Genomic DNA, 20219 nt, shown 5'->3' with positions numbered 1-20219 from the left:
GAATTTTGATGGGGATTGCATTGAATCTGTAGATTGCTTTTGGCAGATAGTTATTTTTACAATGTTGATCCTGCCGATCCATGAGCATGGGAGATCTTTCAGTCTTCTGAGATCTTCAATTTCTTTCTTCAGAGAATTGAATTTCTTGTCATAAGGATATTTTGTTTCCTTAGAGTCACACCAAGGTATTTTATATTTTTTGTGACTATCGTAAAGGGTGGTTTTTCCCTAATTTCTTTATCATCATGTTTATCCTTTGTGTAGAAAAAGGTGACTGATTTGTTTGATTTAATTTTATATCCAGCTACTGCACTGAAGCTGTTAATCAGGTTTAGTAGTTCTCTGGTGAAATTCTTAGGGTCACTTATGTATACTATCATATCATCTGCAAATAGTGATATTTTGACTTCTTCCTTTCCAATTTGTATCCCATTGATCTCCTTTTGTTGTTGAATTGCTCTGCTTGGGACTTCAAGTACTATATTGAGTAGGTAGAGAGAAAGTGGACAGCCTTGTCTAGTCCCTGATTTTAGTGGGATTGCTTCGAGTTTCTCTCCATTTAATTTGATGTTGGCTACTGGTTTGCTGTAAATTGCTTTTATTATGTTTAGGTATGGGCCTTGAATTCCTGATTTTTCCAAGACTTTTATCATGAAGGGGTGTTGGATTTTGTCAAATGCTTTCTCAGCATCTAAGGAGATGATCATGTGGTTTTTGTCTTTGAGTTTGTTTATATAGTGATTACGTTGATGGATTTCCATATATTAAACCTTCCCCAAATCCCTGGGATGAAGTCTCCTTGGTCATTATGGATGATCTTTTGATGTGTTTTTGGTTTTGGCTTGCGAGAATTTTATTGAGTATTTTTCCATCAATATTCATAAGGGAAATTGTTTGAAGTTCTCTTTCTTTGTTGGATCTTTGTGTGGTTTAGGTATCAGAGTAATTGTGGCTTCACAAAATAAATTGGGTAGAGTATCTTTTGTTTCTATTTTGTGGAATACTTTTAGGAGAGTTGGAATTAGGTCTTCTTTGAAGGTCTGATAGAACTCTGCACTAAACCCATCTGGTCCTGGGCTTTTTTTGGTTGGCAGACTATTGATGACTGCTTCTATTTCTTTAGGGGAAATGGGACTCTTTATTTCATTAATCTGATCCTGATTTAACTTTGGTACCTGATATCTGTCTAGGAAGTTGTTCATATCATCCAGGTTTTCCAGTTTTGTTGAGTATAGCCTTTTGTAGTAGGATCTGATGATGTTTTGGATTTCCTCAGGTTCTGTTATTATGTCTCCCTTTTCATTTCTAATTTTGTTAATTAGGATACTTTCCTTGTGCCCTCTAGTTAGTCTGCCTAAGTGTTTATTAATCTTGTTCATTTTCTCAAAGAACCAGCTCCTGGTTTGGTTGATTCTTTGAATAGTTATTTTTGTTTCCACTTGGTTGATATCAGTCCTAGGTTTGATTAATTCCTGCCATACACTCCTCTTGGGTGAGTTTGCCTCCTTTTTTTTTTCAAGAGCTTCTAGGTGTGCTGTCAGGCTGCTAGTGTATGCTCTCTCTAATTTTTTTTTTTTTTGGAGGCACTCAGGGCTATGAGTTTTCCTCTTAGGACTGCTTTCATTGTGTCCCATAAGTTTGGGTATGTTGTGGCTTTATTTTCATTAAACTCTTAAAAAGTCTTTAATTTCTTTCTTTATTTCTTTCTTGACCAAGGTATCATTGAGTAGAGTGTTGTTCAGTTCCCACGTGAATGTTGGCTTTCTATTATTTATGCTGTTATTGAAGATCAGCCTTAGTCCATGGTGATTTGATAGGATGCATCGGATAATTTCAATATATTTGTATCTGTTGAGGCCTGTTTTGTGACCAATTATATGGTCAATTTTAGAGGAGATACCATGAGGTTTTGTTTTAGGATAAAATGTTGTGTAGTTTTCTGTTAAACCCATTTGTTTCATAACTTCTGTTATTGTCCATGTGTCTCTGTTTAGTTTCTTTTTCCAGGATCTGTGCTTTGGTGAGAGTGGGTTCTTGAAGTCTCCCACTATTACTGTGTGAGGTGCAATGTGTGCTTTGAGCTTTACTAAAGTTTCTTTAATGAATGTGGCTACCCTTGCATTTGGAGCATAACTGTTCAGAATTGAGATTTCATCTTGGTAGATTTCACATTTGATGAGTATGAAGTGCCCCTGCTTGACTTTTTTGATAACTTAGGGTTGGAAGTTGATTTTATTCCATATTAGCATGGCTACTCTAGCTTGTTTCTTCAGACCATTTGCTTGGAAAATTGTTTTCCAGCCTTTTACTCTGAGGTAGTGTCTGTCTTTGTCCCTGAGGTGGGTTTCCTGTAAGCAACAAAATGTTGGGTCCTGTTTGTGTAGCCAGTCTGTTAGTCTACGTCTTTTTATTTGGGAATTGAGTCCATTGATGTTAAGAGAATTAAAGAAAAGTAATTGTTGCTTCCTGTCATTTTTGTTGTTAAAGTTGGGATTCTGTTCTTGCGGCTGTCTTCTCTTAGTTTTATTGAAGGATTACTTTCTTGCTTTTTCTAGGGCGTAGTTTCCATCATTGTGTTGGTGTTTTCCCTTTTTTATCCTCTGAAGGGCTATATTTGTGGAAAGATATTGTGACAATTTGGTTTTGTCATGGAATACTTTGGTTTCCCATCTATGGTAATTGAGAGTTTTGCTGGATATAGTAGACTGGGCTGGCATTTGTGTTCTCTTAGGGTCTGCATAACAACTGTCCAGTATCTTCTGGCTTTCATAGTCTCTGGTGAGAAGTCTGGTGTAATTCTAAAAGGTCTGCCTTTATATGTTACTTGACCTTTTTCCCTTATTGCTTTTAATATTCTATCTTTATTTAGTGCATTTGTTTTTCTGATTAATATGTGTCAGGAGGAATTTCTTTTCTGTTCTAGTCTATTTGGAGTTCTGTAGCTTCTTGTATGTTCGTGGGCATCTCTTTCTTTAGGTTAGGGAAGTTTTCTTCTATAATTTTGTTGAAGATATTTACTGGCTCTTTAAGTTGAAAATCTTCATTCTTATCTATACCTACTATCCTTAGGTTTGGTCTTCTTGTTGTGTCCTGGATTTCCTGGATTTTTGGGGTTAGGATCTTTTTGCATTTTGCATTTTCTTTGATTTTTGTGTCAATGTTCTCTATGGAATCTTCTGCATCTGAGATTCTCTCTTCCATCTCTTGTATTCTGTTGCTGATGCTCGCATCTATGGTTCCTGATTTCTTTCCTAGGGCTTCTATCTCCAGAGTTGTCTCCCTTTGTTTTTGCTTTTGTTTTGTTTTGTTTTTTGTTGTTGTTGTTTAGGGGTTTTTTTTGTTTGTTTGTTTGTTTCTACTTCCCTTTTTAGTTCTTGGATGGTTTTTTTCAATTCCATCACCTGTTTGGTTGTGTTTTCCTCTAATTCTTTAAGGGATTTTTGTGTTTCCTCTTTAAGGACTTCTACCTGTTTAGCAGTGTTTTCTTGTAATTCTTTAAGGACTTCTACCTGTTTAGCAGTGTTTTCCTGTAATTCTTTAAGGCCTTCAACCTGTTTAGCAGTGTTCTCCCGTATTTCTTTAAGTGAGCTATTAATGCCCTTCTTAAAATCTTCTACCACCATCATGAGATATGGTTTTAAATCTGAGTCTTGCTTTTTGGTTGTGTTGGTGTATCCAGGATTTGCTGTGGTGGGCGTACTGGTTTCTGATGATGCACAGTGTTCTTGGTTTCTGTTAGTAAGAGCCTTACATTTGCCTTTCGCCATCTGGTAATCTCTGGTGTTAATGTTCTAGCTGTCTCTGGCTGGAGCTTGTTCCTCCTGTGATTCTGTTAGCCTCTGTCAGCTCTCTTGGAAGTCCAACTCTCACCTGAGTCCCAGTGGGTCTGAGCACTTTCTGCAGGCAAGCTCTCCTCTTATGGGGCAGGTGTCCAGAAGTCTGAAGCTCTGATCCACCTCCTGAGTCCTGGTGTCAGAGCCCTACCTGTAGGCCGCTCTCCTCTGGCAAGGAAGGTGCCTCAGCTCTGCCTCCTGGCTGAGGATGAAGGCCAGAAGGGACCCTGTCCAAGAAGCTCTGTTGTTTCTGTCACCCATGTTCTCTCTAGTGATTACAAGGTCCTGGGTGTGCTAGGGGTCCTGCGGTGTGGAGAGTCGTGGAGTGTCCTCTGAGGCCCTTGATGCCCTTGGCCAGGTTCATGCAGAACATGGCCGGCTGGCCCCGACTGGAAAGAATCCCAGCTTCTGGTTGAGCGGGGTTCCTTTGTCCCTGTTTCTGCTGGCACAAGACTCTCCGAGATTCTTTGGAGCTGATGTTAAGTTCCACTCACCCGTGATCTCGGGGTGATCCTGAGGTCCTGTGGCATGGGGAGTAGTATGGAGCCCTTGGTGGCCTCCGCCTGGTCAGGCAGAAGATGGTGGGGCTGGCCCTGACTGGAACGGATCTACTTGAATCTTTTTTATGTGGTGGAGTACAGTTATTCATTTATTTCTCTATTATGCTTTTATGAAATAGAGTCTTACTGTGTAGTTCTGTTTTACCTGGAACTCTTTATGATGACTAGATTGGTTTCAATCTCAGAGAAATACCTACCTCTATTTTCCCTAAAGTTGTGTGCCCCCTTGCCTGGCTCAGATTACATCTAGTGATTTCTGTATGTTGACCCATTCCTGCCTCTCTCTGGAATAAAGCTAACTTGATCATGGAAGATGATCTTTTTTATGTGCTTTTAGATTTTTTTTTGAAATATTTTATTGAGAAATTTTATTTTTGTGTCTATATTCATCAGATTGGCCTATAATTTCTTCTCATTCTTCTGTATCCAGCAGTTCTCAACCATGGGTCATGACCTCTTTGGAAGTTGAACAACCCTTTCACAGGGGTCTTCTAAGACCATCAGAAAATACAGATGTTTACATATTTCTTTTTTTCTTTTCTTTTCTTTCTTTGTTGTTTTTGTTGTTGTTAAATCTTTGACTCCTTTTTGTCTTTTTATGCAAGAGTAATACTGGATTTTAAAAATAATTTAGAATAATTCCTTCCTTTTCTTTTTTACAGAATAATTTGGGGAGAGATGTTGGTGTCAATTCATTTTTGAAGTTCTGGTGGACTTTTGATCTGTATCAAGATGTTACTGTTTTGTTTTGTTTTTCAGTTAGATCTTTAATTACTGTATCTATCTCAATGGTGGTTGTATATCTACTTAAATTATTTACTTCATTTGATTTAACTTTGATAGCTTATATATATATCCAGACTGTTTCTTTTACATTTTCTAGTTTAGTGGTTATATAGATTTTTATTTTATTTTTAATTAATTGTTTTATCTATTTAATCCCAAATGTTGGGACCTCCCCCTCCTAGTACCCCCTCCCAGAGTTCTTCTCCCTCCCTCCCTCCCCTTTGCCTCTGAGAGGGCCTCTACCCCGACCCCCCTTTCCTGGAACATAAAGCCTCTATAGAATTAGGTGCATCCTCTCCCAGTTGTACTCACTCTCCGGGTTAGTTGACCCTGTTGGTCTTCCTATGTAGTTGTCATCCCCTTCAGCTCCTTCAGTCTTTCCCCTAACTCTTCCACAGGGGTCCTTGACCACCTCCTAATGCTTGGCTGTAAGTATCTGCATCTATCTCAGCCAACTGTTGGTAGAGCCTCTCAGAGGACAGACATGCTAGGCTCCTTTCTGCAAGCAAAGCATGGCTTCAGTACTAGAACCAGGGATACCTTGCCATAAGATGAATCCCACATTGAGCAGGTCACTATTTGGCTTTTCCTTCAGTTTCTGCTCCAGTTTTTGTCCCTGCACTACTTTTGGATAGGAACAATTTTGGGTCAAATTTTTTCAAGGTGGGTTTATGTCCCCATCCCTTCACTGGGGGCCTTGTCTAACTACTGGACATAGTCTCTTCAGGTTCTACCTCCCCACTATTGGGAGTTTTGGCTATGGCCACCCACATTGAGTCCTGGAAGCCTCCCACGTCCCAGATCTCTGGGACTTTCTAGAGGCTTCCCCCACTTTCCAAATATACATGTTTCCTTTCATTCTCCTAACCCTCTTGGTTTCTCTCCTATCTCCCCCCCCCCCCGATTCTACCCCCATCTCTTTTCTTAAATTTAGTAAATATTTTTACGATTTCGTTGAAATATTTTCTATGTCCCTGTTCTGGGTTTCTTCTCATTCTTCTGTATCCAGCAGTTCTCAACCATGGGTCGTGACCCCTTTGGAAGTTGAACAACCCTTTCACAGGGGTCTTCTAAGATCATCAGAAAATACAGATATTTACATTATAACAGTAGCAAAGTTAAAGTTATGAAGTAGCAATGAAAATAGGTTTATGGTTGGGGTAACTACAACATAAGGAATTGTATTAAATGGTCACAGCATTAGGCTGAGAACTACTGTTCTATACCTACTATTCATAAAATTTTGTCTATATATAGTGACCCAGAGTCCCTGCCTCGTCTTCAAGACCAGATATTCTCTTTACCACATGATGCATGGGTGACGCTTTCCTTAGAGCCTTTTGTTTGGATTTCTGAGCTTTAAAGCTGTAAGTTTGTTCTTCAGATATTCTATCTTCTTATTCAGTTTTCTCTTCATATCTTCAATTGTTTTCACGATTTCTTCTGCTGTTTGTTTTCTAGGTCTTCATGTCTTATGCAAGTTCTTTGAACACATTTACAATTGCTATTTTGAAATCATTCCTTATATATCAGCTAAGTTGATTTTCTCTGGGATTATTTTGATGGGGGTTCTAATTTCTGGAAAAGACATATCATATTGGTTATTCATGTCATTTGTGTGCTTGCTGTAGCATCTAAGTATCTGTAGTTTGGTCTTTGGTGATGTTTCCTGTTGTGGATATGTGGTCATTCTTGAGTGGGTGTTTGGATCTTTGTTTGTTGTTACCCTAGCTTGTCAGGTTGTTGATCCACTCAATGTTTCTTGGCTTTCCTTGGAGCCTTGGGGGCCACTTTGTATTGATGTACAAACTGAATTTCAGACATAGACTCACTTCAGTTAGGTATAGGCATACCTACTCTGCCTAGGAGCAAATCTTCTGTAGGTTTAAAAGATTCTTGCTGCTGATCTTCAAACATCTATGGAGTGCAAACTAGGTTCTTCAAGTGGCTCCTGAGTGGCAAAGGATAGGTCACAATGGAAGTAGAGGTGCTCCTTGGGGACAGGGCACAGGATGCCACACCATCCTCAGATGGAGGAAAGTGTGACTTCCTTCTCTTCCTTCCCTACTTCCTAGCAGCTGCCAAGAGTTAAGCTTATCTGCCCCTTATTTTTACTTCAGAATCTAATGATCCTTGAGGTTATGAAAAGTTTTTTCCTATTGTTTATGAAATATTTTAAGCACATCTTTAATTTTCTTTTGTAATTTTTTGGTGTTTTGAGATAGAAGGTTTAACTGGCCTGGATCTTGCTCTATCATACAAGCTGGCCTTGAACTTACTGCCCCTTCCTGCACTGGACTAACAAGTATGTGCCACCTCATCTACCAATTTTTATTTTTATAGTATAACTATTAGAAGAAAAGAATATTGAGATTGAAATGATTGTTTAACCTTCACAGTGGTCTTTTCTCAAAATTATAAAGATGATGAACATTTGATAATATTTTCCAAGTCAACTTTTAAAATTAAGTCATTACCTTTGTTCAGAGCTTGAATTGATGCCCTGTCTTCCTGCTGGAGATGAGCTCTATAAGTTCCCTCTCCCTACTGTTGCACATTTCATCTAAGATCCCTCCTTTTGGGTCCTGAGAGCCTCTTACCTCCTAGGTCTCTGGTGCATTCTAAAGGGTTCCCCCAACCTCCTACCTCCTGAGGTTGCCTGTTTCCATTCTTTCTGTTGGTTCTCAGGGCTTCAGTCCTTTTCCCTCATCCAATATCAGATCAGGTTCCCTTCCTCCCAACTCCACACCTGTCCACTTTCCCTCCCAGGTTCCTCCATCTCTCCCCTCTTGTGATTGCTTTCTTCTCCCTCCCAAGTGGGACTGAGGCGTCTTCACTTGGGCTCTTCAGCTTGCTAACTTTTTTGAGTTCTGTGGACTGTATCTTGGGACAGAGCATCAAGTAAGGGAGGGGATTGCCATCCCACGGTCAAAACTCTGACTCATAATTGTTCCTGTCTGAAAGAACCACAGGGATGGAAATGGAGAGGAGCCTGAGGAAAAGAAGGTCCAGTGACAGGCCTAAAATGGGATCCAGCTCAAGGGGAGGTCCCAAAGCCTGACACTATTACTGAAGCTGTGGAGCACTCACCAAAAGGGACCTATCATGACTGCCCTTTAGAAGATCCAACAAGCAGCTGAAAGAGTCAGAGGCCAATATTTGTACCCAACCAATGGACAGAGCTGATGACCCCTGTGGTTGAATTAGGGAAAGTCTGGAAGAAGCTGAGGAGGATGACCCTGTAAAAGGACCAGTAGTCTCATTTAACCTGGACCCCTGAGATCTCTCAAACACTGGACCACCAACCATGCAGCATACACCAGCTGATATGAGGCCCCCAACACATATATAGCAGAAGACTGGGTTCAGTCAGAGAAGATACACTTAACCCTCAAGAGACTGGAGGCCCCAGGGAGTTTAGAGGTCTAGTTGTGTGGGGGGTAGGTCATGGGAACATACTTGTGGAGACAGGGTGTGGGGAGGAGGTATGGGGGGTGGAACAGTCAGAGGGTGGACAGGAGCAGGGGAATAAAATCTAGAGTGAAATAAATAAATAAATTAATTAAAAAAGATTTTTTAAAAGAAGCTTGAATTATCTAGGCATACAGTGTAAAAAGCTGCTAACCGGAACTTTTTCATCTATCTTTATCTATCTATCTATCTATCTATCTATCTATCTATCTATCTATCTATCTATCTACTACATGTGCTAATGTGGGAGTGATATTGGGGTACACTGTTCTATCATTCTCTGCCTTATTCCCTTGAGAAAAATCTCTCCCTGAACCTATAACTATGCTGGCTGTCAGAAATCCCCAGTGATCCTCCTGTCTCTATCTCCTATAGCTCTGAGGCTGCAGACACTTGCAGCCATACCCTGATTTTTACATGGTTGCTGAGATTTGAACTCAGGTACATGTGAGGCAACGTATTTTACCTGTTCTTGTCAACTGAGCTATCACTTCAGCCCAATAATAAAACTTTTAAAAAAGATATGTTCAGATTAGCATGTAACCTACCCATGTGCATAAATACTTCATGATTTATAAGCACAATCAAGTCATTACTCTTTACTTCAAAAAATGATAGTTTGTTCAGTATACTAGTATGCCACGATAATAATCACTATTAACACAGATTCCTTTCATTGCTGCAGGATTTAGAGTGAGAAGATACCTCAATTTCAAATTTTAATAGCATAACTCTACCAAATGCTTGAAATATATCTATATCTTATTTCATTTAGTTATAATTACTGAGATGCTTATTGGGATAAATGATTTACCACTTATGTTTTTCAGACAGCATAAAACAGAAGATGATGGTATAGCGTGTGTAGCTGAAAGAAAAGTAGAAATCAAAAATGAAAAAAGTCCTGGGAAAAGCACACAACACCCAAAACCATGTGTGGACAGAAGACGTGTAAATTATGCTAAATTCATACACACAAATGCAAGAACATACAACGAGCCAGTTCCCTACATTGATAATAAAGGGCCAGAAAAGCAGGTTGGACCGACGTTTACTATATATAAATGTAGAATTAGATTCGGAAGCTGTTTTGCAGGGCAATTTGATTACAGTCTATTTAAAGGTCATGACTCATCTCAGAGTATTGCTGTTGTTACAAGTAGTTAAAGCAGTAACCTAGGGTTTAGCAGAGAACTATGGCATCTAAGCTCTCTGTGGGTGGGTAGGGGAATGGAAGGAAGAATCCAGCTAATGTTTCTAGAGCATCAGTCTGTAGCCAGTAAGTGCTGTGCTGAACAGCATTCTCTGTAGGGTTGTGTTTCTGTCATGTGCAAACATAGTACTTCCCATGGTGTTCAGAAATTCTGCCTTTCTACAAAAGACTAGCTTCCACTTATTTAATGCACATAAGCTGCTAGGAATAAGTTAAATTTTATGTAAATTATATTCTTTAATCTTTACAATCTGTATAAAATGTTATTTAAAATATTTTATAGATAATACTCCTGGGTGGTTACATAGTAAACAGATATTACAGTCTTCTTTCTGGCCCAGGACTATTGGGTAAGCCAAGCTCCTCTCACTCTATCTACCATACTAAATATAGTACATTATTTTTTGAGTCAGATTTGTTGGATAGTTGTAGTCATCTCCTATTGTTGCTGTTTTCAGTTATAAGCTTCAGTACTGGCTTAAAGAAACACAGGTCTACTCTCAGGCTGTCCTGAAGCTTGGAAGTTCCAAGCAGCAGCACACCTTCACCTCTTTCCTCTGGACAATTTTCAAGCCCTTCCCATAGAAGGACCCTTGAAATCACTGTAGGCCCATCCTATACTCCAGGATAACCCACCCTACCAATCATCTCAAAATTCCTGCCAACAATGCCCCTTTGCAATGTGGCACAACTATTCACAAGCTCAGAGATTAAGACATAAATGTATTTGGCTGATCAGAGGAACATGTTTCTGTCTACACTTTAAATTTCACCCATTCAAGTATGTAGTCCTATCCATTTGCCAAAGGTGTCACACAAAAATTTTTATGTCAGCCACACAAAGCCAACTGTGGAATTTTGCCTTCATCCTGCAAACTTCCCCTGAGCTCCTTTGTACACAACCTTTTCTCTCGCTACAGAATGACAGTTACAAAACTGACCTGTTTTCTATAGTTTTATCCTTTTCTAGGGAGCCATAGAAATTAATTTATATAGTTTGTGGCTTTAAAAAAATCCTGTCAGGGGGGAAAATGCATTTACAGTTCTGTTCTCTGCTGCATTCTTGGTTTTTCACCCTTTCTCTGCCACTGTATATTTTTCATGACTCTGGTCAAATGAGCTTCAGCTTCCTTATCTATAGAGTGAGGATAGTTTATTGTGAGGATTTGTTGTGTGACAAAATGTTTCCTGTGGAGATGCAGCATGCATATCTACTCATCCCAGATAGGGATCTCATGACAAACCACAGTAAGGGTCCCATGAAAAACCAACTTAGTGTATCGATGAGTTCTGTTGGGCTTACTACAGGAAAGACTCAGAGACAGCTTCATCACCAAGGTCCACCCCAGCATGGGGTGACAGCTAAAAACAAAACAAAACAAACAAAAACCAAAAAGTCCAAAAACCAAAATACCATTAGAAAACCTGGAACATAGTGCACAGCCTGCAGGCAGCTCAACAGGTTAGAGTGTCCCTCCCAGGTGACTCGGGTCTAATCCTCTTCCAGTCAGCAAGGCTAATTTCTGCTTCTTCTAGGCAGCTGGTCTGATCTCAGAGGTTGATTTTTTTTTTGTCTTGTATTTTGTTTGTTTTGTTCTGTTGTTTTGCAGCTCAGCTTCCTTCCTTCTGAAAGGGGCTCGCCTCAGTCTTTATTAGTTACTCAGGCAGGAGGGACCTAGTGAATCTCATCAATTTCAGGGACTTCCTGGAGCTATTATGAGTTATATACCTCCCTGCCCTAGGAGTTTCCTGTTTAGTCTCTGAAGAAACTGTTATGCAGCAGGCGTGAATAGATACTTTTGGTCAAGTCCTTTTCTAGATGCTAGAGATTCAGCACTGAGTCAAATAAATGGTGGAAATGCTCTGGTCTTAGGCTGCTCATATTCTAACGGAGGAATGTGCAACAGAAGTAAACTAATTAGGATGCTGAATGGCATGGGCTTGCATGGAGGACGGGGAAGACTGCTGGTGCTAGAATTGCAACCTTATTTTTCTTTTAATTTTGTTACTCACTCTCTCTCTCTCTCTCTCTCTCTCTCTCTCTCTCTCTCTCTCTCTGTGTGTGTGTGTGTGTGTGTGTGTGTGTGTGTGTGTGTGTGTGTGTGTCTTACAGGAACCTATTCTCTTCCATGTGTCAGTGCTGTGGGGAGCAAACTTGGGTCATCAGACTTAGTGGCAAGTGCATGTACTTTCTGAGCCCTCTTGCTGGCCCAGAGTTGTAGTTCTAAATAGGTGATCAGAGAAAGTCACATGAATAAGGTCCTAAGTGAGGAAGTGACTACCATATTGAACATTCTTGGTTCACAAAGGAAGCATGTTAGAAGCAATTGTTCTTAGTAGCACATCCTGCTGATCTGCACAGCTGTGGGCCTGAGGATATCACTGTATCCTACTTACAGCTGGATTCTAAAGTAGGAGACCTAACACAGTGTTGAGTCTAGGAACTGAACAACATAATCTGCCATTGCATTTTCTTACAGACGTGTTTTCCAGTATGACTTTTGTGGAAGGAGAGGTGTGTCATGTGAATGGTCTCAGACACCTCACCCTGTTCCATTACTTTCCCATGGATGGTTAGGTGGAGTTCTGCTTTCACATCATATTTAAATGGAGAATGTCTGTGGGGCCCTCCATACTAACACCATCTACCATTCCTCTGTTAACAGTGAACAAGTGTTAGTTCAGATTTGTATCTAAGTCATCTCTCTGCACGGTGGAGACACTAAGAGGGTGAAACTAGTTCGGAAAATGGAAAGGTAGAAGCTTGAAAATTTAATCCAAAATAACTTACTATAGTTTATATCATAAATATTGTGGAAAACAACAACAAAAATTCGCCACTGCCATCCGCAAGGCTAGCTGACAGTTGTTACACACTCACTAAACCAGTGAGAGCCAGGCCAAGAAAGTGTGAAGCTGAGTAGGACAGACATGAGCAAGATGCATCACAGTTACAGAGGGATGGGTGTACACAGCGAAGGGAATATTCATATTTCAAAAATAAAAGGGAAGCAACAATGAACTTGCTAATGCCCTCCATTTCCAGGAACCTAAAAAATGCTCATTTTTATTTCACATGTGTAAAGTTTGTTCCTTTATTCAAGATGACATTTCTTTTTAAAAGTTAGTTTACTTAAAATATAGTAATACTGGCTTTAAAGTAAAATTAAGCTGCCTAAATATTTTAACTGCTGTTTACTGGTATGATTGTACACTGAGATCTCAAGATATGCTTTCTTTGGTTGGTTGGTTGGTTGGTTGGTTGGTTAGTCTGGTAGGACCCCTATGTAGGGTAGTATCTTCCTATGTAGGTAGCCCAAGCCTTGAACGTGAAATCCTTCTTCCTCAGGTTCCTGAGTACTGGAATCACAGGAGTGTGTTCCCACACCTGGCTTTTAGTTTTATTGGTTTACAAGATTTTTTTAAAAATGAAATGATCATATATGCATTTCTACCTAATGTCATAAAATTTGGGTGCTAGAAAAAGTAAAGCTAGTTTTCTGCTGCTGCTGTTTGTTTAATTTTGTTAAAGGCTAATCTAACAGGAACAATTGGTACTAAAAGCAAAATTATCAGCCCTTGACCTCCAAGACCAAGTACTTAGTACAAAGAAGATTCATTTGCCCCAGCAAAAAAGAGGTCAGGGAATAAGAGTCAAAGACAGGAGATAGAGCATGAGTGAGAAGGGGAAAAAAACAAGAGGGAGGAGAGGTATTTGTCCCAAGGGACAAAGGACTGCCTCTGGATAGATAGGAGACAGATGTGGCCCATAGGCAAAGGGTGGTTTTATAAAGGTACAAGGGGGAAAACCCTGTGTGTGCGTGAGGTATTTAATTTTGATTAGGCATGTTAATTAGGGCAGCCAAAGGGGTCTTTTAATTGCTGGACTTCAAAGACTTTGATAGCTGGTAGTCAGTTTCAAGAGGAGGAAGTAGACAAATAAGGGAATAGACCTTGGTGATTAGGTTCAGGAATTTAATCTAAGAATTTTTAGAAACACAGAGGGAATGATGGGAAAGAGGGCGTGGCCTGCCAGAGCTATGCTTGCCATACTCTTAGCTAACCAGGGTCCCTTCAGGTACTTTCTTTTTTTAATACTGATTTATTTATTTACATTCCAATGCTGCCCCCTGCCACCCCTCCCACAGAGACCCTTCTTTCTAATGTTTACTAAAACATATTTCCAACATATAGTTTCAGAACACTAGCCATTGTTCATCTCCTTGAAAAAAATACATTTCCAAAGTTAAGTCAAAGGTTTATTTCCAAATACCTTTTTCAGAGAGTCACCGCTTATATTAGTTTTGAGAAATCTTGAGATAAGCATGCTTGAATTTGCTTGAAAATATTCATTTCCAAGATAGCTTTGTCCATGGAACTTCTTCTGAATAACATCTATTAATAAATAGATCAGAGAACTGTTGTTCCACAGAACACAGCTTAGAAGTAACTGTCATAAGAGACTTTAAGAGCTGCTTTTAAAAGGCAAATTTTCTACATCCCTGGTATCAATGAGATACCAGCTTGAGAACATTGTAACTCACATGACCTTGGCTGCCTAATCATTGTGATAAAACTTCCATTTTTTTTTTAAACCACTGAGCTCTACAAATTAAATTCCATGGTCTGTGTAAAGTTTTGGCAGAAATCCATGTCCTTGGGAATCCCCAGAATGTGGTGGTGGTGGTGGTGGTGGTGGTGGTGGTGGTGGTGGTGGTGGTGGTGGATTGGTGGATGTGATGATAGTGGTGGTGGAGGTGGTGATTGTAGAGATGGTGGTGGAGGTGGTTGTGGAAGTGATGTGATGGTAGTTGTAGTGATAGGTGTAGTGGTGGAGGTGATGGTTTTAGACAGGAAATTGCTGCTTATCTCTGGCTGGCTAGCTATCCTTGAACCCACAGAGACCTGTCTGGCTCTGACTCCTAAGAGTTGAGATTAAAGGCCTACATCACAACAACCTCCTCCATAGTGTGAGTTATGTCCCTGTTAATAGGTTAATAGGTATATACAAGAGTCATTTCCTTAGAATGACTTCTAAGTGTGACCAGTGGGTTCATAGGACGACAGTCATGAAGCTCTCCAGGTCAGAGTTAGGGAGACTGTTGCTGTCAAGAATATATAGGCATTACCCTTAAAAGGAGCCCCAGAGAATAGTGTCCTTGGACAGACATAATAAGAGATAGGCCTCAGAATAAGAAAAAGAAATAGTTACAATTTTTTTAGGCAGTACTCCGTTTACAACCTGCAAAATGGAGCACACTCTCCAAAGCCCAGACCAAACCATCATACCCTGCTGCTTATCCTATTTGATTTATTTTGCCATAAACTAATTTTCATGGCAAAGTCAATCAATGAACACTAGAATGAGCCATGGAACAGTGACTTTTTCTATTAGCTTTTCACCTGAAAGTGAGATAAAACCACATAAGTGAGACAAGAAGCCTCTGTTTCATTGGTGTCATAGAGTATTGTAAGAAAACACCTGGATCAGAAGGCATGGATCCTTCATACGTGAACATGTGTTCTCAAGAGCACACTTTGCAGATATGAGGAGGAAGGCCCAAAACAGAAAAGTAAGAGGGAAGAACACGCATCCATGTTTCATGTTCATGGAGCAATCTAACTACAGAGGCCTAATTCAATCATACTTCATACTTGTGAAATTACAGAAGTTTTCTTTAAAGTGAACTCAAGATCTCTGCTTGCATTATACTCTGGGAGACAACATCAAGGCCCAAGACATTCCCTAATGGTTCCCTTGCCCAAAGTTACTTTTCCAGTTATCGAGTATTAGCAAAATAAGCTTCTTCTCCACAAAGAGTATATGGTATAAGCATATGCCTGATAACCTTTATATAGTATATAAGTATATGCCTGATAACCTTTATATAGGAAAACTTCCTCAAGGCACTTACAGTTATGGTTTCAAAGTTTGTTTCCTCTAAAATGTATATTGAAATTTAAAAGTCGCTGTCTGTGTTGAGAGATGTGACCTAGGCCTTGAAGGCATTGCCTCATGATAAGCTCAATTCTGGCATAAAAGGGTAGAATTACCTCTCTCACCCCTGACACATTGAGGAGTGGAGGTTCTTGTTGAATTAGAGTTGCCAAACCTGCCGGAGCCTGGCTGTTTGCTTATTACATTTCATAGGCTCCGGAATTGAAAGCCATTGAATTTACAAACATTATGAATTGCCCCATCCATGAGAGTCCACCTACACAGAATGGACTAAGACACTTAGCACTTTGAGATGATGTGATTAAACCTGTGCTTATTTGCCCTAGCCAATGACAACAGAACACAGAATTTGGGGCATGTACAGGTAGGTAGGTGTTGGTGGCTGCCACAGCACTGTACCTGGAGGTGTTTCTTAATCTCTGTATGTTACTTGTCTGTAAAGGGATGTGCCCACTTCAGAATTATTCTTAAAGTAAAAGAAAGCATATTCTAGTTTGCCATAATAAGCATTGTCATAATTATGGGATAGAGAGCTGTGAGAAAGCAGGCAGTCCAAGACCAGTAGCAAACGACTTTTTAGCCAGATAGTGAGAAGATACCATCTGTTTAGTAATCTGTTCTAGAATTTTCTTAAGACCTAGAGCAAGTAGTCCACTTAAAAATCCATGTTATAGCTCATTCTGGAAATATAAAACATTAGTCAATTTCAGTTTTGTCCTGAATTTCCTAGTTGCTCAATTTCTGTGAAATGTGTTTATAATTGCCCTTTGTTTTATTATTCTTGGCTGCAAGTTGTTGGCCTAAAACTGGTGCTGATTTAACAAGCTGAGATTTGCTTCCCTTGTTCAGTTCTTGATCCTCTGTTTTCTGTGCATCTCATCTTGTCCAGTCTAAGAATATTTCTTGCAATCCACCAGGATTAGTAGCTGTGCCTTCAGCCTAGAACAGTGTTCGAATTCCTTATTTTCATCATTTCTTGATTTCTTGCTTCCCATCCCCACAAAATACTTTTGCTCTCTATGGCCTTTTCACAAATTTACTCTATTTCTAAGCTTATCAACAGTTTCTATTGATAAAGTTGACCTCGTTAGACATACAGTATACAGTTATTTCTCACATGCTTGTCTTTTGAGAAGCTGAGCTCATTTAAGAGGTTCTGTGCAGCTCTGTGGGGTGACCCTAGGAATACCTCTCCCATTGTGTATCAATGGAGCCTCAATTGTCAGAATTTATTATCGTAATGTGCGTACCCATTCCTCTTAAATCATATTACAGACATCTCTTACTATAGAGTCAGAGCTGATTATTTTTAAAGACATTTACTTTATTATTTGTATGTGTGAGCAGGTTAGAGTGTTACAATGCATTTATGGAGGTCAGAAGACAATTTCAGGGGACAGTTCTATTCCCACACTGTGGGTTCTGGAGATTGAACTCAGATTTCTAGGCTTGCTTGTTTCATAGTTACTTTTCTGTTGCTGTGACAAAACATCACAACCAAAAGTAACTTATGAAAGAATTTATTTTGGCTTAAGTTTCTAAAGATATGAGTCTATAGTGGGAAGAGAAGCAGGGGCATCAAGGGGCAGGCAGGGTGGCAAGAATAAGAAGCTGAGAAGCTTCAATGTCTCCACAACACAGAACAGCTCCAGCAAGGTCATGCCTCCTCAATCTCCCCAAACAGCACCACCAACTGGAACCAAGTGTTCAAACTCCTGAGCCAGGCAGAACATTTCCTCAGTAACGTGTGTGTTACCATGAGAATCTGAGCTTGGATCCCCAAGATAGAAATGCCTGTAATACCACTGCTGGGGGACCAGGATGGGAACATAATGAGAGGAGAAGACAGAGATAAGCAGATCCCTGGAGCTCACTAGACACCCAACTGGGCTGGATTGCATAGCTTCAGGTTCAGTGGTAGACCCCATCGCAATAAACAAAATGGAAGTGCAGCTGAGGAAGGTGCCCTATGGCATGTCCTCTTCATGAGTATTACATGCACATATACATCATACGAACAAACCATACACAAAGTGAATAATAATTCTACACTAATATCTTGTTACATTAAATCACTGAATATTCATAGACTTTAAGCATCAAATGAAAATTTCCATCATTATTTGACAGTGCATTTCCATTTTTTTTCTGTGAAGAGAAAATGGTGGTTCCATAATGAAGCACCAAAACATGTCTCCCAACCATCTTATGACACCAAAAGTGTCCAGCGGAGTGACTTCCAGAAGCCAGCATGCCCATTGGTTTTGCCAGTCAAACACAGCCGGATGCAAAAGCCTTCTTGTGGAATAGGTAAGGTTATCCATGCGAAAACTTTATTACTCTCTTTCCTGCTATTGAATTAAGATACATTCAGTGCATGTGCACCTCCTGAAAAAAAAAAAGACTTCTCTATAGAAGTTGAAAATACATACACAACATATATGGTCCTCTAAAAGCCTGTTGTTTCTTCCCAGAGAAAGTCTCTCCAGTCCAGTAGCTCTAGATACTGTACAGACCATTGATTACACCAACTTCAAAGTCAGAAACTTAGAAGTCTGCTCAGCTTTCCCATCAAATTCTAAAAACTGTAACTATTAAAATAGAATCCGACTCTAACTGGCAGTATCTCAAAGTATACTCTGAGGGGCACTGATTGCTGTGGTTTGTGAAATGTCCCTTGGAAGCCATTGGATCTCCAGCCAGTCATATCTTTGTAGAGCCTTTACATTGCACACTATCCCACACTTAGGATAGCCCAATCTCTCTTCTGGTTCTTTTACTACCTCCTGTCAATACAGTATGACTATCTAGCTTCAAACATCTGCCAGCATGATTTCCCTCCCATGATGGGCTCCATTCTTCTGGAACTGTAAACCAAAATGAATTCTTTTTCTCTTACTTTGGAGTATTTTGTCACAATACCAGAAAAGGAAACTAAGATGCTAATTGCTAATGATCTTTGTATATAGTGTTTTTCAAAAGAAAAAAATAGTCAAGTAAGTTTTATGCAACATGAATTTAAAAGTTAAATACAAAAGTTGACCTGTAGAATAGCCTTATTCTAAGAATAAGCATGATTTCCAAAACATATCTTCTCTTTTTTTATCATCTCACTCTTATTTTTAGATTGTGTCTCAAAATTACTGTCTTAAAATATATAACTTGAGAAATACTACTACACAAATTGTTAAATATTTTCAGATCTATAATGACTTTACCTGACCATGGCTTTCTAGTAAACTGAGTTATATTTTCTTATAATCACAGTGCTAATAACAGTCAACAAATGATTCCATAGAAATCATTAATGCTCTGACCCCTGTGATTTAACCAGTCTAGTTGACTCTTAGCTAGACTGAAGGTCATGGCATTAGAAAATAGAAAATAATGATATGCAGCATGATTCCTACCTTGAAGGTAAGGGTTCATGAAAAAGGCTAACAAGCTATCAATGACCATGGCCTCTCCTTTAGAAAGAAATTTTTTGCTTATGATTGATGTTGTAGAACAAATGCAGAGATTTTTCTGCCTCCTAAGACTCTACAAATAGTCTATGGAATAGTAGCAGAGAAATAAGCAATAATAAGATGAAAACAATAGAAGAAATTTATTTCTGGAGCATGTGGGAGAAATCCTGAAGGTAGGCTGCCTCAGACCCTCTGGGCCCCTTTGTCTGCGTGGAACGGGTCTCTAGTCTCGGGTGGGCAAAGCGTCGGATGAATTGACAGACAGATGCACACAGGAGAGGTTGTGTAGGATCTGAATGTATTCTTTCAAATCGAGCATCAGACTTTTTATACAGAAGACAATAAGGAAGCTGGGTGACATACCCGCACGGTCCAAAGAGGTTACTGGATTCTTACATAAAACAGAGGAATGTAAACACAGAAGGTCTAACAGGAACCACCTGGGATAGAATTGATTGTTAACAACTGGGATCAACAAGGGCTCTACCTAAGATTCACTTAATCTTAGAAGCCAGGGTCAAGGGCTTCGTGCCCTTGCCATAGTTCCTATTTTAGTCTATTGTATAGTCCACCTTCCCCTTAGGCCATTGTAAATACGTGTGTATGGGTGTAACTCTGCTATAGTTCTATTCTGGTTTCTCTTTAGGTCTGAAGCTTCCTTCTTCCTTAGTGATGGTAAATTCCTGTGTAGGGCAGTGACTTAGCTTTTATTCTAAGTGATAGTGTAATGCCAGAGGCAATTCTGAATATCAGTGAATAGCAACGTTTTTACTGAATTTCAAGCCCATGGTCTTGCTCAAGGACGTTCTAGGACTGTTGGAACACTGGTGGAAGGCTTTAGCTATGTCAGAATTCAATCTTAAAAGGCACTTAAAATAGGATAATACTAAAAGAGAGCACGTGGATCCATACACTAGACTAACGCGGGAA

At 39.6% G+C, this 20219-nt stretch overlaps 1 protein-coding gene across 1 annotated transcript in view; it reads left to right on the top strand.

The window, feature by feature from the left end:
• 4930505A04Rik (RIKEN cDNA 4930505A04 gene) overlaps window positions 1-20219 on the top strand; it is a 45824-nt gene that overhangs the window by 7471 nt on the left and 18134 nt on the right. Inside the window, exons 2-3 of the mRNA NM_001100394.1 lie at window positions 9481-9688; window positions 17979-18132. Of these exons, the coding sequence (NP_001093864.1) occupies window positions 9481-9688; window positions 17979-18132 (362 nt within the window). The remainder of the gene's footprint in view (window positions 1-9480; window positions 9689-17978; window positions 18133-20219) is intronic.

This window comes from Mus musculus, chromosome 11 (assembly GCF_000001635.26).
Source record: "Mus musculus strain C57BL/6J chromosome 11, GRCm38.p6 C57BL/6J".
Taxonomy (NCBI): Eukaryota; Metazoa; Chordata; class Mammalia; order Rodentia; family Muridae; genus Mus; species Mus musculus.
This window is presented reverse-complemented; position numbering and strand designations above follow the sequence as displayed.